The sequence below is a fragment of the Clarias gariepinus genome, chromosome 24, assembly GCF_024256425.1.
Source record: "Clarias gariepinus isolate MV-2021 ecotype Netherlands chromosome 24, CGAR_prim_01v2, whole genome shotgun sequence".
Classification (NCBI taxonomy): Eukaryota; Metazoa; Chordata; class Actinopteri; order Siluriformes; family Clariidae; genus Clarias; species Clarias gariepinus.
This window is the reverse complement of record NC_071123.1, coordinates 18,897,904-18,925,000: the sequence shown is the minus strand read 5'-3', so window position 1 is coordinate 18,925,000 and position 27,097 is coordinate 18,897,904. Positions and strand designations below refer to the sequence as shown.

Here is a 27,097-nt window from a genome sequence, read left to right as displayed (position 1 = left end):
TTGTTGTATATAGTATTTAGCTTTTAGATTTTTTTTATTGAACTTTTTAAAAAACTGCATGGGATGTATTCCAAGTCTTAAATTTCAGTTTTAATGCACTTCAAATTTCCCTGTACTTTATTACGTATATTATACTGTCTATGGCGTCTGTTGGAAACATTTTCATGCATCATGTGATCATTTCCGGCGTATCCCCCACCCCTCTACATTTCTACCAGCCGTTAATATGATACTACTGTACAAATAAAATCAGTACAGTACACACTTGTGTTTTCAGACAAGTCTAAAGTAATCAGAGTGAGATGTTTTGTAGTTCCCACAGGATTTAACCTGCCGTTCTGAGTGGTGGAAATCCAACAAGCTACAACACACACTGAAATGTGTGGGAGAGAGGATTTCTGGAAGTAATCTGGAGCTACAGGGAGTTTAACTTTACACACCTTAATTCAACCTTTTTGTTGTTACAAGGCTAAAATCTATCCTTACTCACTTACTCACTCAGCGTCTAGACCGCTTTATCCGCTTGTATACTGTATAAAGCCTGTCCCAGGAGACTCGGGGTATGAGGGGGGCGTAGAGGGGTACAGTGCCGATCCATCACAGGGCACACACACACACACACACACACACACACAAACAATCACATGCTCATTGGAAACATCAGTTAGACTAACCTGCATGTGTTTGGACTGTGGGAGGAAACCGGAGTACCCGGAGGAAACTCACCATCCACAGTAAACCTCCATGTACACAGACCCTGAGGTGGGGAATCGAACTCAGACCCTGGAGGGCCAAGGCGACAGTACTAACCACTCAGTCTAAAATCTATCCTACTGTACTATAATTTCACTTTTCTTATTTTGCCTTAAAATGCTAGTTAGAGTCAGTTAGCTGGATTGTAACGTGTTACAATGACATAGCGTCTGTGGCTAAACACACCAAGAGTAAATAAAATGTTTAGCAGACTTAAATAAGATGTATATAAGAAGTTTATCCAACGCTACCTACACTCCATCTATCACACTAATGGCTCTATTTCATCTGTGCTTCTTAGGAAGGGCGATGTAGATAAGGTTGTGTGGAAAAAGAGGTTTTAAAAAAAAAACATGTGGGTTTTGGAATAGAGCTCATGTGCACACACACACCCACACACACACACCCACACACACACAGAGTGAGCAGCCGGTGGGCGGAGTGTCCCGTATGGTCCCTGAATTTCATTAGCCCATGGGGGTCTTCACGTTGCCATGGCGACGTCTGATTGATCATCAGAGAGTGAAAAGGTAATTACAGAGAAGAAGGAAGGTGCTACAGGCCTGTTAACCACACACACACACACACACACACACACACACACACACACACACACTCTCTCTCTCACTCACTTTTTTTTATAAGAGTAATTTGATAATAGAAGTTATTTCTGTATATTTTACGCTGAATGGTGTGTTAAGTACAGATATGAGGTCATGAACGGTTTTCATCATCATTTTTTTTAATCAACTACAATGACTTGGGGGAGAAAAGTGGAAACTGCTATGAAATTTCAGTACTTTAGCTAGACGGGAGGGCGAAAGTGAACCTAAAAAATACATCATTTGTTTAATCCTTCTCTAAACACACACACACATCATTCAATGTTCTACATACGGTAGCCAAGCATTCCGCTCCAGTGCTCACACACTATATCACATTTAAATACAGTTCTTATTTTAATTCACATTACACAATTTCTGCGCCAACAATGACACTGAAATATGACCAAATAATAACAGAAGGAAAAAAAAAACCTTTAGAAACTGTAAATAAAAAAGAAGCGTAAACAGAAGAACTAGGATGTGAAAGAGTAAATGAAGTCAAGCTGCATAAAAAAATAGTGTTCATTCCCTGATCTTGTGCTTTTACTGAGGAACAGATACCGTACAGTCCGTACAGTGAGCGTCCTCTTCGCTGTGATTTGCTCGACCGCGTTCGCCGACCCTGGTGAAGAGATTACGCACACTTAATGTAAGTGATGAAAAGTGAAGGAGGAGGACGGTCAGGTAATTACTTCATTCCCTCCGAACATCCACTTAACCTCTCACGAGTCCTCCGCCATCCCTCACCATAAAGCATCTCAACCTTTAGCTCAACCTGTTCTCCGCTAATAAAGAGCCAGTGCTGGTCCGGAAAACCAACACACACTTTAAAGGAACAGTTCAGACACTAGTAGTGATAACGCAAAAACAAATCGCCTTGGCAGCACCAACTTGTAACGCTTCATAGTCTCAAGTTCAAGCTACGATAAGAATTAATAGAAATCTACAATACGATGTAAACGTAATTATTTAAAGGTCCCATATTATACTGTTTCTTTAACAGATTATTCCAGGCCTTAGAGCTTCCCGCTGTTTTTAATGCCGTCAACTCCCTTTATTTCACTCCTCTTCCAAGCGCGCCATTTCCGTGTCTATGTAAATGAGCCACTTCTGAGCCACGCCCACCAGAGAACAGCAGTTGGGATGAGCAACAAGCTGGGGGAGTGGATCTTCTCATATGAGGTCACGTTAGAAGAACAAAACTTCATACCACCATCTTGGCATTTGGCGATTCCATCAGCAGGACGAATGCTAAACCACTCCAGGCGTTGAATCTGCTCGAGCAGGTAATTTAAAAATATTTTTAGGATGTCCTGAAGTTACTCATTTTAGTGCCAGTCATGAAGGTGTCATGGTGATGAAGTGACCTCCGTTCTTGCATTTTGATGATAAAAAAAAACAGGATTCTCGATTCACACCCATAACAGATCAATAAAAAGGTTGTTACATTGACATTCATTTCTATCCTTCTTCTCCTTCTCTCAGTGGAGAAGAAGCAGTCAATTAGTAAAACTAATGACTGATGTGTTTCAGACTCCAGACGTCTGTCTATCTCAGCGCAATTCCCTCACCGTCTGCCGCAAAAAACCACTCGATGAAAAGCAACCGAGATATGAGTCAGCCAGGTGTTTGATAAAGATAGTTATTGAGGTTATTAATATGTTTAAAATGCTTTTGGTTCCTGTTACGCAGTGACGTCTACTTTCTCACCTACCGACTGAATATTTCCTGCTGAAAGCTTTAGAAAATCAATAGCGAGCCTCAGACAGACTGAGAGGAGAGATGTGCAGGCAGGAGATATGCATTCGGTTTGGTGCACATCTTTCTTTTCTTTTTTTTTTTCTTTTTCATTTATTTTTACCATGAAATGTTGTTTATTCCAGGCTGCCAGGCAACTGCATTTGACATTTTTGTTCAGTTTTATACAGCATGCCGAGATGTTTGTTTGCTTGAAGGGATGCTGCCAGACATCAAGGCTAACCGAATCCACATCACGGAGAGAGCTGGGAATCCTCAGTAGACAGACGGCCTGATTCGATTTTTGTGCATTACGTGCTTCAATTCAATTCAATAGCATTCATGTTTACTTTCTGATTTATCTCAAGCATCTATGTGTTATGTCTTTCGAAGTATTAAAAACGACTAAAAGTATTTAATAAGCATTAAGATACTGTGTAATTTGTGCGCAGGACTCGGAATCATTCAAAAATTTAATACCGGTTCCTGCAGGATACGTTTTCCGATACCGATATTGTAAGATCACATTACAGAGTACGGCACATATCTGTTTTTTTTTTTAGTTTTATTTTTTAACATTGGCATGTTTAAAGCCTTAAAGTCGAAATGTTTTCCACTCAAAGCGGATTTATATAATAAAGCTGACAAGTTTTTTTGTTTATAAGTTTATAGTCCCAAAAACTATTTTGTTCATGTTATTTCTTTCTTTAACTTTTTTCTTTCTTTTTTCATGTGATTCGCTCCATCTCTGACTAATCTGACTAAAAATAGAGCTCACAGAATATTAGCAAAATTATAAATCTAATGAACAAATCCTTTGCCGCTCACATTTACCCCCTGCATGTTAACTACGCTCACGTTCACTTTCTTTTGTTGCAAACTAATCCTCTCAGTTCCCCCATTACTGAAAAATCAGCATGTGCAATTAAACTGTGCTCTTTTTAGCACGCTCCCGCACAACCCAGTCTGTTAATATTAATGAATAAAATAAGTCACAAAAATAACGTGCTCGGGTGCTTTCCGTCCTTCATCCATCCTGATGCAGGAGGACAGAATGAGTGAAGTTGATCAGTTCGACAATTTAAGAAGTTGGGACTTTCCATCTCCATTAAAAACAAACCTGAGCACACAAAAACACAACATGTGAACGGCCCCGAAGACGGGGCGAAATACACAGCGGCCTAGTCTGAGGAATGGCGCTGTCTGGCTTCAGCTGCCTAAACCCTTGGAACAAGAAAGATGTGGTCCCTAGACAGAGACACTGACCTTTTCTTTGGACATTTGAATCATGACATTCTCACCTCATGTATACCGACAGAAGACGCCAGGAGTCTCGTTTTTCCATGCCCGCAGGATGTGAAAGCCTGTTAGCCGACAATTGAACTCTGCGGCGTTAAACACCAAATGTGCTCTGGCAATCAACGTTGGGAACCGATTACGTATTTAGTCTTACTATTATGTTCATCTCCGGGAGGATCTCCGTAACATTCCACAAATAGACTATAAAACTGGGTTTTAAATTTTTCAATGTGGCACTCTGGCACTAACACCAAAAAAAGATGGTACTTCAAGTCGGTAACTTAGTTAACCCCTTACTCACGATCTATACCTCTTCATCCTGTATACGGGGTCACAGGGGGCCTAAAGCATAAAGTATGTCAGGAGACTTAGGAAATGAGACGGGGTTCACCCTGGAAGGGGTGCCAATACATCGCAGGGCACACACTCTCATTCACACACTACGGGCAATTTGGGAGCAGCAATTATCCTAATCTGCATGTCTTTGGGCTGTGGGAGGAAACCGAAGTACCCGGAGGAAACCCACCAAGCACGGAGAGAACATGCAACCGCCATGCACACAGACCCGAGGCGGGAATCAAACCCAGAACCTGGAGGTGCAGGGCGTCAGTGCTAACCACTATGCTAGTGAAAGAATATATTTATTAATGGAAACTCTGGAACGCTCCGGATAAGGGCGTCTGCCAAATGCTGTAAATGTAAGATGTAATGTATTCGTTTAGACATATAACTGAATCAGCCAAAATCAGCCAAAACTCGTACCAGCAGATCAGTAACACCTAAGGAAATTGCAATCGGTGCATCTCTGTACATAACTGCATAAATAAAAAGATGACAAAAAAAAAAAGGATTTACTGCTTCTCTTGTGTACAACTAACATTGCCCAAATAAGCTTAAGATTTTAACAGCAGAAGATAACACTGCAAACAACGCAGGCCCACCGGGCCTCATTTTATCTTTTGTAAATGCCTGAAATCAGATTTTGTTCCATGAAAGAAAGAAGGAGAGAGAAATACAGTGGGGGTTGGGGGGGGGGGGGGGTGTTGATGGAACAGAGACGGGAGAGGAGGAGTGTGCGGGTGTGATGGTGCATCTCTAAATGTTCCTGAGGGTTGTTGTTGGTTGTTAGGCGACTGCTGGCATTAACGAGTCTACGATAACACACACACACACACACACACACACACACACACACACGCACACACACACTCACGCACACACAGACACACACGCTGTCTGGCTGTCACTTTGAATTTGAGACTGTATCTCCTGCATGCGTGTGTGTGTGTGTGTGTGTGTGTGTGTGTGTGTGGATGCAGTTGGAACATGAACACATGGTGTGCACTGCTGCCAGCTCGTTCAGTCTCTACACTCCGGCTGCTGAAGATAACATGAAGACGTTACTTATCGCAGCCCCAGTCGGCTCACACATGCACACACCCACTCACTCTCACACACACACACACATACACACACACAGACAGCAGATCTAGGTCTGGCATTGCCTAATATCAAACTATATTACATCCAAATAACACATAAGAAACTAATAAGACAGTTACACCCCGGGCTAATGTGACTCGTTCTAATTGATTACTGTATAAAAATATATCGGCCACCTTGAAGTCTGTTTGTTGGATCACGTAAAGGAAGTGAAACAATCACTGCACAGTATATTAAATCCACAGGAGTATTCCTGAATTGAATCTAATTCCATTGTTATCGTGAGGAATTCCATTCTGCGGTCTTTAACACAGCAGGGTTGTACTGAATTATATTATAATAAATTCCATGATTATTTTATAAGCAGAACCACTATCGATATCGATATCATAAATATTGATTTTACTTTTAAATCCTAAATTATGATGAAATTTTTATTTAATTCTACCAGCGTTATAATTTTTTTTAAATAAAATTACACCCTTATAAAGAGAATTTCCCTGAATCTTACTGCTATAACACAAATTGCACTAAATGCTATAATTACTATAATAAATATTGATCTTCAAAGTGTGTGATAATGCATGATATCCATCTCAGAACCTCTGTAGTCCAACTAGGGACCGTGGAGGCCCATGGTGATTACCACTGTATTTATTCCCATTTTCACGACCGTGGTAGGAACTTTGGTCAACATTCACACACTTCAGGCGATTTGGGACACCACTTCAGCCTAATCTGTGTGTCTCTGGACTGTGGGAACAGAAGAAACCCACGAAACCCACGACAACGGGATCCCAAGGTGGGAATCAAACCATTGTCCCTTATAACCACTAAACCACAAATGCATGATCAGCTCTCAATTCTTTACACCTCAAACACCTCACTCCTTCCCCACATACACTGTTTCAGTGTCTATGTAAGTAAGCTACAGCTAAACCACGCGCCAAGCTTAAGGAAAGGATCTACTGATTATATACTCTAGTGTCACATGAGGTGGGAAATTTAAATCAGCTTATTTAAGATGCAGTCAAAACAAAAATGAAAAATAAGGACAAAAAACAAGGTTTTTTTTTTTTTTTTGCTTGTACGTGCAATTTGGAGACGCATCTGAATTTCTATAACTGACTTAAGCAGTGAATTTTGCAGAATACTTTAATAATTTTAATTCTACTGACCATCAGTGTTGGAAGATGTTACTTTCTAAAGTAACAAATTAAATTACAAAATTACTGTCTTTAAAAAGTAATCAGTTCCATTACAGTGTTGATTTTTGATAAAAGTAACTAGTTCGAGTACTTCTTCATTACAGAAAATGAGAACTCCTTTGTGATTCCTCATGCATGTTGTTTCAGTCAAAACCTTTATAATTATTCTATCATCATCACTCAGCAACGTTTGGCCCATAATCTGGTAACTACTAATACCCCTATCTCACCTACGCGGTTTCGCGCCATAAGTACGGTTCATCATCATTCACCGTTAGTTTTGGCGCTGTGATTAGGTTTTTATCTTTCACCGTTTCAATTCTCACATAGTCAAACCGCATAGGTGAGATAGGGGTATAATGGCAGGAATAACAGAGGGGAGCGGGTTATCGGGGGCAGGGCTTGTAGGATTGCTTTCACACACACACACACTAACGGATTGGGAATGACTGCTGTCTTGCTCACGGATTACATAACTTGTCTAAATAATGGATTACATTTTTGAAAAAGTAACTAAATAACTGAGTACGTAAATGGCGGACCTAACCCGTTAGATTACTCGTTACATCAAAAAAGTATGTGTGTGTATGTGTTGAACATATAAAATAAATAATTATTATTCCACTTACAAAAATGTAGTCATAGTCTAAATGTTGAACACATGCAATACCCTTTTATGATTTTGCTGTATTGAAAAAAAAAACTAAAAATAGAGCAGGTGTCAGCATTAGACACCTCCAGCTTTCACGATGGCAAGGAAAAGTATGTAAAATTTTTGGAATGTCATGGTTTTCTGCAATAATTTGTCATAAAATGTGATCTGATCCTCAGATAAGTTCTACTGTAGCTTTTTAAGGTCATTAACTCCAGCATTCACCTACGGTTTCCACTAGCACTATGAGGTTTTTATGGTTATTCTTAATAAAAGACAGATCAGAAGATTTTTTTTGTTATTATTTTAGGCACATTATATTTTTTTTATACTTTTGAAGATAAGATCACATTTTTAGACAAATTAATGTCATGAAATTCCAAAAGATTCACATAATTTCTCTTGCCACTATAGGTTCACTTATTTGACCTTTTCAGAATCCTTCATTCTACATGAAAGAACCGAAAGAACCATGCAGCTGAATTCTTTCCTTATTCGCCATTTTATAAAGTCTGTAAAGCTGAGAATGTAGTCAGGAACCAGCATCAAAACCTTCTTTGAATGCAGATGCTTTGCAGCAATTCAGTCTCTCTGAATATATTCACTGGGCTCTTTGTGTGCATATTCTTCGTGGATCACATGCTCCGACAGTCCATATCAAAGCACTTGTTCCCAAATTCGCAACAGTAACTTCCTCTGTTACACACAAACACACGCAATCTCAGCTAAGCTCAAGTGACTCCACATCCCAACAGCAGCTTCACACAACCCCAAAAGTTAAACTACCACAAACATTTAGTTCTCTGCTATCTGGGTGTGTTAGGCCAGGAAACACAGTAAATGTGTTTCCTCCAACAAAAAGCCAGAGAAATCCTTTTTTTTTCCCCTGAAAACTTCGAGCACATACGTGCGGTGTCACTTTAGGGCAGTTAACTTGGATCTATAATTTTATATTCAGTTCTAGTGGCTACCATATACAATAAGTCACGTTTATTTGTCATATATGCAGTACATTACAGCACAATAAAATTCTTAACTTCACATATCTCAGCTTGATAGGAAAAGGGCTCAGAGTGCGAGGCCAACTATGATACAGCTACCATGGATATGAAAGGGTTAAAGGCCTTGCTCAAGGGCCCAATAGTGGCATCTTAGAAGTGCTTGGCATGAACCCTGCACATTTCCCCCCCTGTTCTACCACACTCACTTCTATTTAGTAAAGGCTGGTAATTAAATCAGTTTAAATTAGCTCAAATTATTAAAATCAGGTGTTCTGGGAGCAGGGAAAACACTAAAATATGCAGAGCAGGGTATCCTTAAGGACTACAGTACGGAACCATTGATCCAGAGACTTAATTATTTGATCCAGCACTGTCTGCAAAATATCTTGAATCTGTCAGAAGTGGGATTCGAACCCACGCCTCCAGGGGAGACTGCGGCTTACGCTACCTGGACACCGTGCGGCTGCTTCTTTCGGCGAATCACATCTCTCGCTTTCCAAAACTCAAAGCCAATCATCTTTGCCCTTTTCCAAAATCTCCATAATTCACAGCCAATCACCTTTCCTTCCTTCCAAAATTCAGCTCGACCAATCCGCGTCGAGTCTCTCTGTCGAATCACGTCCTTGCGTTTCCAAAATTCACGTTGCGTTTCCAAAATTCTAAACCAATCAGCTTCCTCCGTTTCCAAAATTCAAAGCCAATCAGCTTCCTCCGTTTCCAAAATATCTGCCTTGGTCCCGCCTCCAGTGCGGATGCAACTTATTCAAACTTTTAAACGGTTCGGAATATCAATATTCTTTCAACATAACACGGTAAGATGTACATTACAATAGTATTGATTTCAGAGATAAATATACTTAATTTAAGCGGTTTGTGTCATATAACGTTATTGTAAAGTTGCCGATCCTGTATTAACATTAACGTTTCCTAAAGAGACGTGCCTCCAATAAGATTTACACTTACACATTAGCGATGTATTTTAGCGTTTTCGCAGTGTATTCGTACAGTAATGACACATTTTCTGTATTTATTAACACACAGTGGTCGCGGTGATGTTAGGGAGAGTTCAGCCCCGCGTATGATCAAAAGATTAACAAAACCAATGCATGTAAAATAAACGTGAACACAAACGTGTTTCCCTTGCATGTACAGTACAAACTGAGTGCAGGCTGCTAAAATACTATACAGTATCGGCATTCCAACATGTAACACACACACACACACACACACACACACACACACACACACACACACACACACACGGCATAACAGTGTTATAACGGACATGTGGTGCATGCATATTTAACTGTATTAGATTATAATCTGATGCTTTAAAATCAATCACTGTACACTCGACAAAACAATGAATAATCAACCGTAACTGTAACCTGACTACAGTAACACCGTAATGTTAGTAAACCAGTAGATTATATTCTCATACAGATTTAAATCACAATATGAATATGAGGTTTGTGTTATAACTTCAGTCATTTAGTGAATCTGTTGTGGCACAAATCCACCTTGAGTATGTTTAGACTCTAATACAGTTAATATGACTGAACTGGATCTAACTGTGTATTACAGATACACACCGCCATCCTCCTGTATTATACACTGATATAAACACTATCTATCTATCCATCTGTATCCATTAAAGGTTTTAGTCTTCATTCATATAATCCATTAACTATGCTTTCTTTCTCTCTCAGTTCCTCCCCAGCTCTTCTGCACTGTCCAGAGCTGATACAAGTGCCATGGCTAGAAGGACATTGTCACCCTCTCGCAGTCGTATATTCAGACAGTTTCTCCTCTGTCACTTTCTCCATCTTCTGTGTCAGCAACTGCCAAACCACCAAACTGTTAGCCACTGTGTCAACAGCCATGACTGCTGATCCCCCAGGACCACCAGGGTGATGGCCACCAGCACCTGAGCAACAGCTGCTGGGTCTTTAGGTGAGAGTTTGTACAGCATAATGTGCATTGTTTTCTTGCTTGTGGTAGTATAGTTATTGATTTTTATTGTATGTGCTATATTTACTAGGCTGGGGATAAGCACTGTCCCACGAATGGACCGAGTGGACCATCTGGACAAGGACTGAAACTGGTTAAACACTCAGCAACCAGCAGTTCTGCACCATCATAGCTCTCTGTCAAAACTTAATGCCATATGACAAGCAGCGTGAGGCATCCCCTGCTCGGCATCATGTGCGGTTGAGCACTGGACTTTAGACATCCCAAAACAAAGGGTGAATTTACACCAGGTGTGGGGACCATGGCTCGTCGTGTCTTGTGTCTTAGGATCCACCGGATCACCTGGCCAGTAGACAGACTGTTGTTGCCTAGCAGAGGCCATCTTTGTCAGACTCTGTGACATTTACAAGAGCCCACAACACACATTTATTATGCATTGACAAAATGGACAATGATTAAACGGCTGATAAAAAAAATAGACTAATAATTTGTGAAAACTTGTGTTTTAATTGGTGGTGTGTAAATAGTGTCTAAGTTGCAGATTGGATCTCTATATACATAGATACATGTTTTCCATTCTTTTTTATTGTTGTTTTATTACTGATTTTACCGAAAAGGCAGACATTTTTAAGTTTTCTTTGTATGTATTTTCTTCTAGCATTTATTTTTAGATATTTTTAGTTTTAAAGAACTGGAAGAAGGTGGAGAGATAATGAGTGAGTGCAATATATAACTGTATAATGATACCATAATTTGATAATAAATTTGCATTATATTTTTAAAGAAGCTTTATGATTTCTTTCTTTCACAAATATTTGTAGAAACAAGAGTCAGAGTGGCTTTTTTATAGACTATAGATGAAAAAAATGACAGAATATGATTCTCTTTAAAGTACATCACCAGATTAATATTTTATTTGTAATGAATTTGCCTTCATTCCAGCAGGTCACAGTCATATAGAGAATGTGAAGACACTGTTGGATTGCCTTACATGTTTATTCTATTAATTTGATTATATTAGTCAAATTTACTTTTTGTGTGACACAGCATAAAGCATTAAACAACAAATTGTAATACTTTTACAATAACCTAACCTCATGTTATGATTAATTAGGCAGTATTTTTTATTTTTGTGACACTTGTCAGATTTTTGGGTTAAAAAAAAAAACGTCATTCACGGGAATCGAACCTGGGATCTTTGGATCCATAACCTCCCCCTGCCTAATGCATGAAAATGTTCATTTTTGATGCAAATCTTAAAATTACAATGACATTAGCAGTCTACAGCTAGAGGGAAACATCAAAGATGGTAATAACTTTCATTTCACCTCATTTTTTCTCAATTTTTCATTTTTTTCTTCCTTTTTTCTCCTTTTTCCCTTTTCCCCCTTCTTCCCCTTCTTTTCGCCCTCTTCCCCCCCTCAAACAGACTATTGTTCCCCAGCTTGAACGCAGCGCCTTAGACCGCTCGGCCATCCTGACAACACTGCATGTGTATACTAATATACAGCACTACAAAACTCCATTCAATGGAAATTATGGAAATATTTCAATAGGATAATTCTACTGTTTTAAAAGGCTTTCCAAAGTAGTGTGTAATCATAAAATCCTTATGGAATTTTACACGTCATAAATGACAGCTACTATTAGAATTACACAAAAATTTTAATGATATATCATGAAAAAGACTTGTACAATTTCATCTAAGACAAAAAAGCAGATACACTTAAATACTCAGCTTCAATTCCCAGCCAATTCCAAGTAAATGTGCGAATGGGCGAATGCTGTGTCGACCACTTAACCAACATAATAACGACTTCCAGGTAATTTTTCAATAGCTAAGTGAGTACACTAGCATTTCTTCAACAACTTTAATTATTAACTGAATAATATTTCGAAATAACTTATAAATAAAAGTAAGTAGAAGTGTTTTAGACTGACACTGACTCTGAGATTGGATAAATAGCCATGGCATGGCAGTAGCTAAACAGTGTTAAAGAGACTATGTTCAATTCCCAGCTTCATGCTCTAGGACTGGCTCGCAACTCACTCTCAGTGAAGTTTTAACCATTAATAGAGAAGAATAATTACGGAAAAGCAGTACGTGACAGGCTGACAATCATTCTTTTTCATTTAATTTACAGTGAAATATAAACCGATCAGCCATTGCATCAACAACACAAAACATTATGCCAAATATTGTGTAGGTTCTGCTTGTGTGACTCTGGCATTTCTATCCCCTCAGGACATGATTCCACAAGACCACTGGCCAGATCCTTCAGGCGCTGTGGATTGCTGGTTGAAACATCCATGGATCAGACTTGTTTTGTCTGGTGCATTCCATGGATGCTTGTTTAAATTGGGATCTGGGGAGTCTGGAGGCCAAGTTGGCCGTGTTGGGGTCTTAGCCTGCTGCACTAATGCATGACTGGACGTGGTGTGGGTGTGCCTCTCTATCACGGCCAGCATTGACTTTTTTTGTTGTCCATTGGCTCTCCTGTGGGATTGGACCAGGAGGGGGCCTTCGTTTCTTGCAGGTAGTAAGCATTGGGTGCCCATGATCCCGTCGCCAGGTTACGGGTGTATAACTGATAATCGGTGTTAATATGGTAATGTTATGTGGTGGTAACATGTTTGACTGATTGGTGTAGATGTTTAGATTTTTTTTAATTTTCCAAAATTCTACAGAGACTTGGATATTTTTTCACTGATTGAGTTGAAGGTCAAGTTTTGCAACATTTTAATGAAAAAAATATTTTTTTTTCAAGATATTTTAAACACTCTGTATCTTTAGGACCTCTGTAGAATTCCAAATTTTAAGTTATAAATTGATTCCATAGATACGTGGCTTCGAAGCCTCAATGATGTCATAATGATTTTCACAGATTTCCAGTTCATTGTTGTGCCACAATCTAAATTCCACAGAACATTTACACAAGTGAAACACAACTTTCCTTAGTTTCACCACTGTATCTGATTTAACACTGTAATGAATACTGATAGTAAAGCGTAGTTAGCCAACACTTTATTTGCACTTTATTTTGTTACAATGTAACCATGTATTGGTCGCATTTCCATGCATATGTATGATGTTGAATAATAACTGTTTTGCAGTTGATTAGCGATATTAAGAAAATGTTTTTCTATTGTGGACATGTTAAGTTAAGAAACAGTAAATGGAAAAACAGTTAGATTAACTTGTAAGATTAATATGTGTTAATAAAGCAGATTTTTAACAAGGGATTTACATGCACTTCAATCATAAATCATATGTTGATTGTATAAATCACAATCATAAAAACTTTGACTTACAGATCTATCAGCGCGTACAGTATGTGTGTATGTGCGAGTTTGTGTGTGTCGTGTAAAATGTTTTAGCCCAGTCATCAATATGTCATCTGTACATTATTACAAAACAGAATTAGACATACAGTAGCTACAGATTACAAAGGGAAGCTTATGTTCCCAAAACAAAAGAAAAGGGTGAGGGAAGGGGGAGAGAGGAAATCCATTTCTAATTTTGCTTTGATTTATGGCATTTACTGTTGACATTAGCAGGAAGTCCCTGTGGCAGTGTCGCTACAGAATGAACGTTTTTTTTTTCTAGGCCGGCTCATTTCTAGATACTTATCGTCCTTTACAAAATGAAATCAAATAAAAAAGGTTTATTTTCTACACACTTGGGGAGAGGTGTAATGGAGATGGAGGGAAAACATTTCTAAAACAACCTCTTTGTTTTTAACTTACACCAATAAGATGTGTCTGTTTTTTTTTTTTCTTCTCATGTTTCGCAGTAGACATGAGGAAAACGACACTGCCCCGTGTGAGGCTCGAACTCACGACCTTCAGATTATGAGACTGACGCGCTGCCTACTGCGCCAACGAGGCCTGAGAGCACAGGCTGTAAATAGTCTCTGGTCAACGTTTTAACTCACTGCACACTCAACCGGTGAATAGAGCAACAGGAATGTTGTCTTCGGCAGTGATCGGAGCAAAGCCGAGGTTAAAATTTCTTTTTCTCAAAAGAAAAATTCCTCAGAAGATGACAGCCCTCTGATTACATCAGCTATTTCGACTACAAAGGCCGTAACGCTCTGTGCTAAGGTTCAAAGGTGATATGATACAGATTGGCTAAGCATATCCAATCGAGCGTAATTACCTCAGTCCCTAGAGACCCCCACACTGTGTGTGTGTCTGAGAGTGGGTGTGGGTGTGTGTGTTGGCCCATGAAGGTCAAACAGGCCACAGCTGAGACAAGTCTGCCATGAAATTGTGTGTTAAGTCCATATAAAGACAATGGAGATGGTAACAATCCCAACAGTATAGACAGACGTTTTATTGAACATGAATGCATAGTAAAAAAAATAAATGAATTGAAAAATCTATTTGATTAACTGATCTTTTCCAACTGCAAAAGTAGCACTAGTACTTCTAAAACTACAAACTACTAGCAGCAGCATGTTATAAATACAAAATTGCTATAGCTGAACCGGGATTTAACCAATTAACCAATAAATCAATTTCAAGGATTACACATTTTACACATATTTTTTACCAATAGTTGAAAAATTAATAAACTGTTATTCATTTTCTATACTGCTTCATTCTGTACAGGGTCGCAGGAAGCCTGGAGCCAACCCCATGTGGACTTAGGGCACAAGGAGGGGTACACCCTGGAAAGGGTGCCAATCCCTCACGGGGTAAACACACATACACACTCAATCACACACTTACAGGCTATTCGGGAACACCAATTAGTTTAATCAGGAAACCGGAGTACCCAGAGGAAACCCACCAAGCAAGGGAGAACATGCCAACATCACACGCAGACCAGAGGCGGGAATAGAAACCTCGACCTTGGAGGCCACAGTGCTAACCACCACGCAGCTGTGCCACACAAGAACTAATTAACTTCTGATAATTAATGCCACCAGATGTGCATTTTCCCCTCAGTATAAGTTTTATTTAAACAGATCTAGCGGCACGATCCAGTGTTTCCCATACTAGCAGAACATCAGCATTGACCGGCAAATAAGGCAAGGATAGCTAAGCTAACGTCACTGAGTTGTCATGGTTAGCACCACATGCGAAACAAACCTAACCTGTTAAATTCATATTGCCAATGAATCATATAACAACTAATCATTACCATCCTCACGCATCTCTTTACATCAAGCCTTTTACTTAAACACCATTTACAGCAATATTAATGTCGTAAAACCCTGAAATGTTGCTACGATTGTGGGATTTACTTAAAAGCATTAACAAAAAGAAAGTTTAACAAAGATTAACAAAAGCACACAATCATAAAATCTGAGAAAATGTATCTAATTTATTTTTTATGGGAGAAAAGAATATATCTGAAACAGTAATGATAAATTGACGGCACTGACACTTAACCCAATTGTGCTAATGCTAATGCTAGGAAATTGGCATTATTTTGCTGAGGTTATTTCACCACTTGGCAAAATGGCTTCTAACATGCTAACGGCTAACATCGGTTTTGGCTGTTATATACAGGTACTTACTTAGAATCGGATGTTGTCATGTTTAAATTTAGCTAGCATTACACATCCTGTCTGGAAGCATGTTTAGCATGTTTTGTTTTTATTTCAACTAATAAAATTAGCTCTCTCTTTTTTACCAAATAGCAAGTTTTCAAATAGTTCCAAATGATAGAACTGAACACTGAATTATGTACGATACTGATTAACCTAATTGTTTAGAGAAAGAAAAAAAGATTTAACAATGCTTGTTCAGAGAAGCAAAACTTAGAAACATCCCCTTAGAATAAATAGACATGGATGGTTCCTGTTTAGGCCGTAAACACTTCCTCAAAACTTTTTTTTACTTCTTCTGCAGCACTGAGTCATTGAAAGGACGTTTGCGCAAATAAACATAACACTCACCCATCATCTATACTGCTTAATCCTGGATATTACTGTAGGGTCGCGAGGGGCCTGTAGCCTACCCTTAGGAGACTTAGGGCACAAGGTGCCTGGACAGTGTGCCAATCCATCACAGGGCACACACACAAACTCAATTTGTCTATGAACTGTGGGAGAAAACCGGAGTACCCGGAGGAAACCCACCAAGCACGGGGAGAACATGCAAACTCCATGCACACAGAGGCGGGAATCGAATCCACACCCTGGAGGTGCAAGGCGAAAATGCTAACCACTAAACCGTGGCCACCAAACATATAACACTAATATTTTATATGAATGATCTACTAGGCATTATTACAGATAGATAGCAGGCTCAAAATGATGTTTTGCTGCAATTTATACCATTATAGCATATTGGTGCATATAACTTGCACCATGTATGTAGTACTATTTCATTAACTGCCAATACAACAATACTTCATAAAAATCTGACTTGATTTAAATCCACACATGACATTTTACACATATCTTTCTTACTATCTTGTTATTTACTACAAAATACAAAACATCATGATTCTGTGTGCAAGCTACAGTGTTTATGCTGGATTTAGTTGATCTCAGAAGTCTCTAAAATTTGGTCCATAATTGTTTGTGCACATAAAGATCAGTATCAATTACTTGATACACATTTCTGATCTGTAATTGACTTCTACCCTTTGATCACTGCGGAGAAAATTTAAAAAGTAGAAACAAGTTTTATTTTCTTCCAATTCCTTTCTCCCTAGTTATATTCTTAAGAATATCCTCTCCCATGGAAAACACGTATAGAGAACCTCATCGTTTCAAGGACAGTGCTGAACCGCCAACTTTGTGGCAGAAACGTAATCGGGAACAAATCATGAACTGAGATCACCTTAAATGCTTGGTGAAGTCACAACAGTAACAACCATAGGTATTTTAAATAGTGGAAATAAGAGCATTTTCCCACACACATACACACACTATCTAATGAGAACTCATAGGATTTGAACAGCTAAACAGTTGTAAATGTTTATAATTTATTTATTTTATTTTTTTTACTTGTTAGTGAGGCTCAATTTGCTAGAGAGCATAAAATAGAGCGATGCACCCATCACTATTCCAGAGTAATGGGTGCATCGCTTCATGCACTTCCCTTCTTACCCTGATGCACCCATCACTCTGGAATAGGGTCAATCTGTAGTCATTAGATCACATGACCTTTTTCCATTGCTCTATTATACAGATTATGCAAGGTGGCCACTGAACAAGCTTCTGGGGAAGTTTTAGTTTCAGTTGGTCAAATCTTGGTTCGGCAACATTATGTTGCAATAAAAACAAAGTCAGCTGACGACCTGAATGTACTGAATCACCAGACTAGCACATCTACAGTATGCATATTGCTAAAGAGTGGTTCCCGGTGCATGAGGAATCATTTTCACACATGGACTGGCCACCACATTGAAGCTAAAGGTGATTGAATAAAATCTTAAATTGCTCAACTTTTTTTTTTGGCCAGGCAGTGTGTAAACTAATTCCTTTTGACCACCTTTTGACTCAAATAAGAAAGTATGTGCATGGTATAATACTATCATATAACTACAAGAGTGAAAACGATTTAAAAGAGTGTTAGACTCACTTAGGTGACTAATTTTTTTTTTTTAAACTGCATTAAATCTTAAGAATAGAGTATGCATGATTAATGTCCACTTTAGAAAGAAATGTAGTTGAACTGTAATGAAAATAGACACACAAATTAACAGTGGCATTTTTTACGATGATCCGCCACTTTGTTTGAGACACAAGTCTGTTAGGACGCTCTGCAATTTAATTAATAGCCTCGAGAGCAGCTGTTTAGTGACATAGTGAGGTCAGCTATATGTGCGTTTGCTTACTGATTAGTGGCCGAATACTCTCTTCCACCAGCCAAGAGTACTAAGTAGGTCACTGGGACACACACACATGCACAAACAGTCTAACTGCATAGAGACTGGAATGCTCTCCAAACACTTGCAGTAACAAGTACACGAAAAAATAAACACAATTAGAAAGTACACCTCATATGGTTTTAACCTAAACCTGTGTGTGTGTGTGTGCACTGAAAACTCTCAACTGCTGTTGAGTCAGCGTCAGTCTGCTCCTCTCTCATGAAATCACTTCCTCTTCTGGTAGTCTGGTCTACTGAGACATTTATCATCATTTCCTCTAAACTCACACACACACACACACACACACACACACGCTCACACAACTGCCAGACATCCTTATTATGTTTTGCTAGTTACTGGCAGGTCCTTTACAGCGGCTAAGACCTGATCCAAGGTGTAACCCCGAACAACATAAATTTGTGCAGACATCTGACCTTGAGCCTTGATGGAATAAAACACTCCTGGACATGCTGATATAACACAATAATTAACGACGGGATGCTGAGACGGAGCCTGATATGAGACGGAGTTACTGTTACCACCTATAACATGATTATTTTTCTGCAACAACAGACGCCAAAGTGCTTTATTCCCCTTAACCCACAAGAATTTGTCTTTTTTTAAGAAATTGATTTAAATACTTGTAATTATATCAATTTACAGTTGATTTGCAAAACTAGTTTCTTTTTATTATTCATGTTATTAGCGGCTAGAACCCATCACTCCCAACGTCACCAGCCTCTGTCTTTTTCCTCTCTCTACAGAATATGCACAATATGTTACCAAGAAACCATAAAATGCAAAATACTGCTGGAAAACTACGGTCAGAGGTACTGATAGGAAAACTATTTAAAACCTTTTGACCAATCAGAATTGACATAAAAAGAGATTTTAAAAAAAGATAAATACGCTTTGTCCAAAGTTGTTGTACAACCCAAACACACTTAGCATTTATAACATTAATGTTTATATAAACCTATTAACAGCACGCATCACAAGCATAATAATAATAATAACAATTGTTATAATAATAATGTGCATATTGTGAGACTGTTTACAACCAAGACACACAGATGAAAAGGACCTATGGGCCTTTATATACTGTTCTTTAAAATTCAGCAATAATAAAAATTAAAGGAAAATAATTTTTTTAATTGAAATGTTTACAGTAGAAGAGAAACCCTACATATCATGATGCACCTTGTATATGTGTGTGTGTGTGTGTGTGTGTGTGATGGAATTAGTCTCAAACCCACTCATTGCACAGGCTTAATCTTAAAAGACGCTGTGTGCTAACTACATGCCTGTGTGTTTGCAGCCACTCATACTCACTCAACTCCCTGTCAGGTTGAGTTTGGAGGCGGCAACACATTGCTGTTCCTACAGGTGGTGCACTCTGAACTATTTACACATTTAATCTCCTGGGTGTTTCGGAGTGAAATGTTTACTAATAATATTGTTTAGAATTGTATAGAAATAATAAAATCGCAGATGACTGAGATACACATTGTTTAATCAAATGTTAAACTCTTGTATTTGATGTTAGTTTGTATTGTTTAAACGTTGCGCTTGGGTTTTAAGTTAGAAAACTAATGTTATAAGGAAGGGGCTAGATTTAATTACTCCCTGAACATTTTTAAAGGTTTAAAATTGGAACAAAGGGAACAGAGGGAAATGTAATATAGAATGGTGATACTTATAGAAGTGCAATATTAATGGAATCGGCTCCGAGGTATCGTGATGATATGGTATCAGGAGGTGACTCCCATCTCTAATACAGTCCACTGTATATGTCTATTAACCCGGATTAGGGTCATGCGACAGCTTAGGTCTCATTACAATGCATCACGATGATTCTGATGGCTCACACCCGTGTGTGTGTGTGTGTGTGTGTGTGTGTGACGCGTCCGTGCACGGCTTGAAGACAGAGGGGGGTGGTGCTGGCTGTTTGTGCTGCTCGAGGAAGAGGCGCTGATGGCCCGTCGCCTGCCGTTACACAGGCAGCGGCGTCTTTTGTCTCCCGTTAGGAAGCGCGCGCGCGCGGTTCAAGTCCTGCGTTCTATGAGAAACGTGGACGGAGTGCGTGCGCGCGCGCGCTCTCTCCAGTGCTTCTTCATTCATGTCCTCGCGCTACATTGTAACCGTAATTCGGAAGCGATGAGAATAATAACGCGCACGATGATGATGATGATGATGATGATACGGTTTTGAGTTGCAACAGCAGGAACAAGCGGCAACGCGCAACGTTTTAAAATCCTTTGATGTTTAAATCCTAATCCAGGATGATGAATCTATTCATCTATATGTTGGTCAGTGAAAAGAGGACAATGATGGATTTGCATCATTCTATTGTGTATAAGCGTGCTAACATGCTAACAAGAGCAAACCAGAGAGAAATAAATAAATAAATCAGCACACACGCGCGCGCACACACACACACATGCAGTGGGGTGGATCGGGTTCATTTAGATGAGTATAAGGAGGACCGGACCCACCTGCATGCGTGGTGTCCGTGAGATCGTAGCTGAGTCCGGGGTAATCGCGCAGTTTCCTGCCGCTGATGTTCAGCACGCCGGAGCTCGCGGCGTCCTCGAGCGCGCGGTCCAGGCTGCGCGCGGTGTGCGGCGGCTGCGGGTGCGCGGGCGCGCCATTCGCGCTCCAGTGCGGTCCGGCTGGATAGTGATGGCCCTGCAGGACCGTCGCGGGTACCGCTCCTCCCTGACTCGCCGCCATCTTCTTAAAGGAAATAAATGCTCAAGATAATAACGAGGGTGTTTTTTTTTTTTTTTTTGAGTGTGAGAAAGAGAGAGAGAGAGAGAGAGAGAGAGAGAGAAAGCCGCTCCGCCCCGCGTGCGTGAGCCGAGGAGGACGAGGAGGGGGCTGGAGGATGTTGGGGGGGCGGAGAGAGGGATGAGGGAAGGGGGACAGGTGCTGTGCATGGTGATGTGCATGGCATCATAGGCTTGCCTCTTTACACCACCTTCTACCACAAGCACCATATGTATGGTTTTTATTTTTCCTTCTGTCATAATTATTATCTGATGACACAGTTTGTTTTTCTTTGATCGTGTTAGCGTGCGTGTGGTTGTCATAAACGCTAGGTACATTCCGGTGTGGTTTCCACCGCCCAGCTATTTTAATGACACCTAACTGCAGTGAAGATTGAGCAAAGGCGTTTCATTTCTTTTTATGTGGCTCGCGGTTTAAGCCGCACAGGATTTATGGCGACATCTGGTGTCTATACATATTAAAGCAATGACAGTATACAGTGTAACTTTACTACTTAACCACTAGAGGCAGTGGAGAGCCGTGGTTCTGCAGCGACACATAAAGCAGGGGTCAATGATTAGGGGTCGCTGCAGGGTTTCATTCCGTCCAAACAGCAGCCACACCTTATTTCACTTGTTTAAAATAAGGGTAATTTAGTCTCCAGTTTGGTTTTAATTAAAGCAAGCAATTTGTGGAAAGATAGAAGACCCATAGACTTATAGAGCCCCTTTTTCAAAAAAAGTGAACGTGTTGCTGGTTCAAAAGCAACCCTCCAAAAAACTGGCTCTGTTTTTCCATGGGCTAGAGAGTTGTGTCATTATGTCACTGTATATGTCCATGTATGTCTCTATCATCCCATCCCAGCAATGGAAGCAGCTATGCTAACGTTATTGTTAATGGCAAAAAAAAAAACATGCTATCAGCAAGTACAGGAACAAAGAATTTGGTTCCAGCTGCAGCACTCAGAGTACAGATTAACATAAAACACTGTACAAAAACACTATACACACTAATTACACAACATTCAGTAACTTATATGGTTGGGTTGCGGTATGTGCAGTAAAGTGCACATAAAGTGAGTGTAAGGTAGGGCAAATAGCCCTGTGTGCATCATATATACTATAATAGGTAGTGCAGAATAGCAAGTAGTAGTGATGTAATGTGCATGTAGGGAGTTTGTTGGAGGCATGGTGGTGCTTTTACACAATATACAATACGATACCGCATGTTTGATTTGTGCAACATGGCTTTGCAAGCAGTACTTTACTGCACATACCCCAACCCAACCATATAAGTTACTGAATGTTGTGTAATTAGTGTGTATAGTGTTTTTGTACAGTGTTTCTATGTTAATCTGTACTCTGAGTGCTGCAGCTTGAACCAAATTCTTTGTGCTAAGGGGAATTAGCTCAAGTGGTAGAGCGCTCCCTTAGCATGCGAGAGGTAGCGGGATCGATGCCCGCATTTTCCAGTGTGACCACACAGCCAGATGCTGAGGGCTGTCTATTTCAGCAGCATCTGGACATTACTATTCTTTTATTACCATTTATTCTAACTCCATTCCACACAAAAATACACAAATATGTACCTACTTGTACAGCTGCTCTTATTGTTCTACATTTCTTCATATATTCTTCATTCTTCATATATTTCTTCATATATCCTTCATAGCATTAGCATTTTATTTTTTTCTTTCCTAGTTAATCTTACACTTTATTTAAATTTTCATATTTATTTCCTATTCCTATTCATTTTCTTTTATTTTTAGGTCACGAGCAGTTGTCTAAGCATTTCACTGCATATCGTACTGTGTATGACTGTTTATGTGACAAATAATAATTATAAAATATTTGAATTTGATCTCTCCTGTTTTTATCATTACTAGAAAGAATTTGATCTGCCCATTGCATATTGAGTGCATTTTTTTAAGATGGAGGTCACAAACTCATAGCTTGTTGTGATGATCACGCCCATAGCCGTTGATGTAAGTGTTTTTGTTTGTTTGTTTGTTTGTTTGTTTCTTTGATTTATGTGTGATTATCATTGTAAACAGAAGATGATAGTAAAATTGTTCCAAACAGTATTGAAGTGAGAGAAGTTTAAATATCTGAAACAGTTTTTCTTCAATTAATCCCTTCATGTTTGAAGTTCATTTTAAGCTTATTACTGGCATGCAAACAAACAAGACAGTTGAGATTCTTGATGGCAGATACATCCTTGTCAACGCCAGGGGCGATTCTAGGATCAGACCTTTAAGGGGAGGAAGGCTCAGCCCATATTGTGAATGTAATGAGTATAGGGTCCTGCTATTAATACTTTGCTATTAAGAGTAATTGTTATTTTATAATAACTTTATTATTTGAAGATTTTTCTAGTAAGAAATATTTATTTATAGTTTTGCATCCTTTTTTATCTTTTTTAACAAAACAAAAACAAGAACATGCTGGGCATTAGGTCTATAACTAGTACCCTCTTTTCCACCATCAAGATATATTTTTTTATGTCAGGGACTGGTGGTTTAAGCCATTGTTATGGCTGTGTTTTCTGCTAGCATTTCTGCTAGCATCACCGCTAACATTGCTGGGAAAGTAGAGATGTATACTGACATACAGTTATGTAATTACGTTACTCTCTGGAAAAACAGTTCTTAGGAGTTTCTTAAGTTCTTAGGAGGTTCACTATTGACATGAACTAGCACCTGTTTCACTTTGTTGGAAAAAGGGGTATATGTGGCCTTCACAACTGGTTCTTCCTGCTCGATTTCTTACTTTTTGCTGTCTACTTTCTACTCTCTCTCTCTCTCTCTCTCTCTCTCTCTCTCTCTCTTTCTTTCTTTCTTTCTTTCTTTGCGCTTGTGCTGTCAAAGAAAAGTTAGCAACAAAAAATTATCCATGCAATTGGTACATATCAATTCATAACTTACCTAGCTGGATATTGGGTTGCTCTGGGCAATGGAGAGAGGTAACATAATTTTTTACCTTAGCTCTCTCACCTAACCTCCTTCAGGTTGTTTTCTTTAAAAACAAACAAATAAATAAATAAATATATGAATGAATTAATAAATAAATAAACAAATAACCTTTTGGATATGAACCTATAGAAAATAGAACAAATCTGAAACGAGGATTTGTTCCAATCAATCAATTCTCTGTCCTTAGAGCTACTTGTTGAAAACCATAAAAGTGTCTAAAATCACCTATGGCCGAAACCATTAGAGATTAGAAAATCACAAACCAACATGATCAAATGTGTTACATTTATTGTTGAGTTCTTATAAATACCCTGTTTGGTTACTTGAACTGGATAGGGTTAATGCCAGCTTATGTGTCAAAGTGCAGGCAGCAAAGCAGCAATGCCAGTGTCAGTGTCAACACTGGGTGAGTGTTATCTCAGGGGTTACAAGGTGTGTGTCATATGTCACTTTCTAATCAGAAAGTGTGTGTGAGGGGTGATTGACCCTCAGTACCACCAAGATGCCACTGTTGGATCATTGAGCATTCCACAAGTTAGAATCTTCCACAGAAGAGAAAATATTATTCTGAATGGAAGACATTAGCAAACAACAAAAAAAAGCTGGCATCGTGGCTGGCACTTTGCACATCTGACACGTTACATGTGCATGTGTTCGTTCTCTGGTTTCTCCACACAGTCCAAAGATGCATTCCAAATTGCCTGTAATGTCTGACCATGTGTGTGTGCTCCAGAGGTTGGGATTTAGTGTCCTCAGTAACTGCTGGAGGTTCAAAGTCCTAGGACATCACTGTTTAGAGATAAAAGCTTGGTTATTGAGGCTTACAGTGTCATTAAAAAATATATGCCCCCCTTCCATTTTTTATGCTTATAAATAATGATTTCATTTACTAAGGGAAAAAAATTTACTTGTGTCTCATCGGTCCACAGAATATTTGGCCAAAAGTCTTGGGTATTATCAAGATTTTTTTTTTTTTGGCAAGTGTGAGATTAGCTTTTTTGGTCAGCTGTGAATCTCTCTCATGAATATAATTTTTGCCCAGTCTCTTTCTTATTGTTGAATCATGAATACTGATCTTAACTGAGGCATGTGAGGCCTGCAGTTCTTTAGATGATGAGCTAGTGGATGAGTCATTGTTATGCCCTTGGAGTAATTTTGGTAGGCCAGCCACTCCTGGGAAGGATTACCACTTTTCCAAGTTTTCTCCATTTGTTGATAATGGCTCTCACCATGGTCTGCTTAAGTCCCAAAACCTTAGAAATGGCTTTGTAACCCTTTCTAGACTGATACGCATAAGTTATGTCTGTTTCTCATCTGTTCTTGAATTTCTGTAGATGTTGTTGCTTTTTAAGATCTTTCAGCGTGCTTCATTTTGTTAGATATGTTCTATTTAAGTGATTTATTGATTGATAGGTCTGGCATTAATCAAGTCTGGGTGTGGCAAGTAAAATTTATGATTTAGCAAAGGAGCAATTACCTTTTCACTTTATGTTCTATTTACTTGTATTTACTTGGATAATCTTTGGCATGGTAGCTTAATGGTTAGCAGTGTCGCCTTGTACTTCCAGGTCCTGGGTTCGATTCTTTCCTTGGGTCTGTGTACATGGAGTTTGCATGTTTTCCCCGTGCTTGATGGGGGTCCAAAGACATGATTAGGCTAATTTACGTTCCCAAATTGCCTGTAGCATGTGCATTAAGACTCCTTGGATAGACTTCAGGGACCCTGTATAAAGGGATATAGTGAGTAAGTGATCTGAATCATTTAAGTGTGACAAATATGCAAAAAAAAAAAAAAAAGGAAATGCTTTTTTCCAGGGGACTGTACATGCTAGAAACCTTAAAGTTTTAAACCTGACTTTAAACAAACATGTTCAATCTAGTAAAAGTTCAGGTTTCAGCAATTAGCAGGCCAAAACACAGTATTGGTGTGAATTTTTTATTAGTTTTTTTTTTGTTATATGTATAATACAGAAAATGTTTGTGCCGAAAAAAAAAAAAAACTACTTCTGAAGTTTATGCAACATGGAAGTCACAAATCTTCCTTCCCCAACAATTGCAACATGTTGTCCTTAGCCATTTTGGAGAGATGGACATTTTACGAGTTATACTGTTTTACTTTAAACAATATTAATTTAAAATACGAATTATTCATATTTCTTTTTGATACTAAAATTGATTTAAGCTTCTAGAAGCATAAAACCTGTAAAATTAGCATACATATAAAAGAGAAAATATGCTTAAATTGTGTTTTTTGGTGAAAGCATGAAAAGCAAAAAAAAAAAAAAAATCAATATTGTCCATAACCATGTCAAAATTATGTTGTGATATCTTAACATTGCTGTGGTTTAGAATAATACACTTTTTTAGGTTTATATCTTTTCATTGGAAATATAAATTGGCCAAGTTTCATCTGAATGACAGTTAAGATCACTGAAAGATTTGAATTCAAAAAGGGTGACACCACATCAAAGGGCATGAAACTGTAGCAAATGTGTTTCTTTTTTATCTGATAAAAATATACATGTGTAGCATATTTACAAAAACCAAAGCATGGATAGGGAGATAAGAAGGATTAAGTGTTTTAAAAAACGGTGTTAGGGTGAAAATTCACTTTTTTTTTCACCTGGATGAGACAGAGTGGGAGAATTAACACCTTAAGAACAGATGTAAGAGGAGACGGGAAAGTAGTAAGTAGTAGCGAGGCGGATTTAACACATTAATATCAGGGGGGAAAATTCCCTTACAGTGGTGCTCAGCAGCAACAACTTCCTGTTAAGAAGCACTTCCCAGTGTCCGAGTCTACATGCAGGGTAAATATAGACACGGCCGCCCTGTGATGGACGCCTCAGCTGTT

At 38.9% G+C, this 27,097-nt stretch overlaps 1 protein-coding gene, 1 long non-coding RNA gene and 1 other non-coding gene across 7 annotated transcripts in view; 1 reads left to right on the top strand and 2 right to left on the bottom strand.

Annotated features, from left to right (window-relative positions):
• lrch2 (leucine-rich repeats and calponin homology (CH) domain containing 2) overlaps positions 1–21,317 on the bottom strand; it is a 78,212-nt gene extending 56,895 nt beyond the window's left edge. For 2 of the 5 annotated variants that reach the window (XM_053485144.1, XM_053485146.1), the window contains exon 1: positions 20,999–21,314. In XM_053485144.1, the coding sequence (XP_053341119.1) occupies positions 20,999–21,236 (238 nt within the window). In that variant the 5' untranslated portion in view covers positions 21,237–21,314. Of the gene's footprint in view, positions 1–20,998 lie in introns of all 5 variants that reach the window. The other 3 variants (XM_053485145.1, XM_053485149.1, XM_053485147.1) reach the window with 2 other exon arrangements.
• On the top strand, positions 9,429–11,382 carry LOC128512115 (uncharacterized). The gene is made up of 3 exons (XR_008356241.1): positions 9,429–9,510; positions 10,408–10,651; positions 10,740–11,382. It is a non-coding gene; the product is annotated as an uncharacterized LOC128512115 (long non-coding RNA).
• Positions 14,485–14,557, bottom strand: trnam-cau (transfer RNA methionine (anticodon CAU)). Its single transcript has one exon. It is a non-coding gene; the product is annotated as a tRNA-Met (tRNA).
• Positions 21,318–27,097: the final 5,780 nt, after the last annotated feature.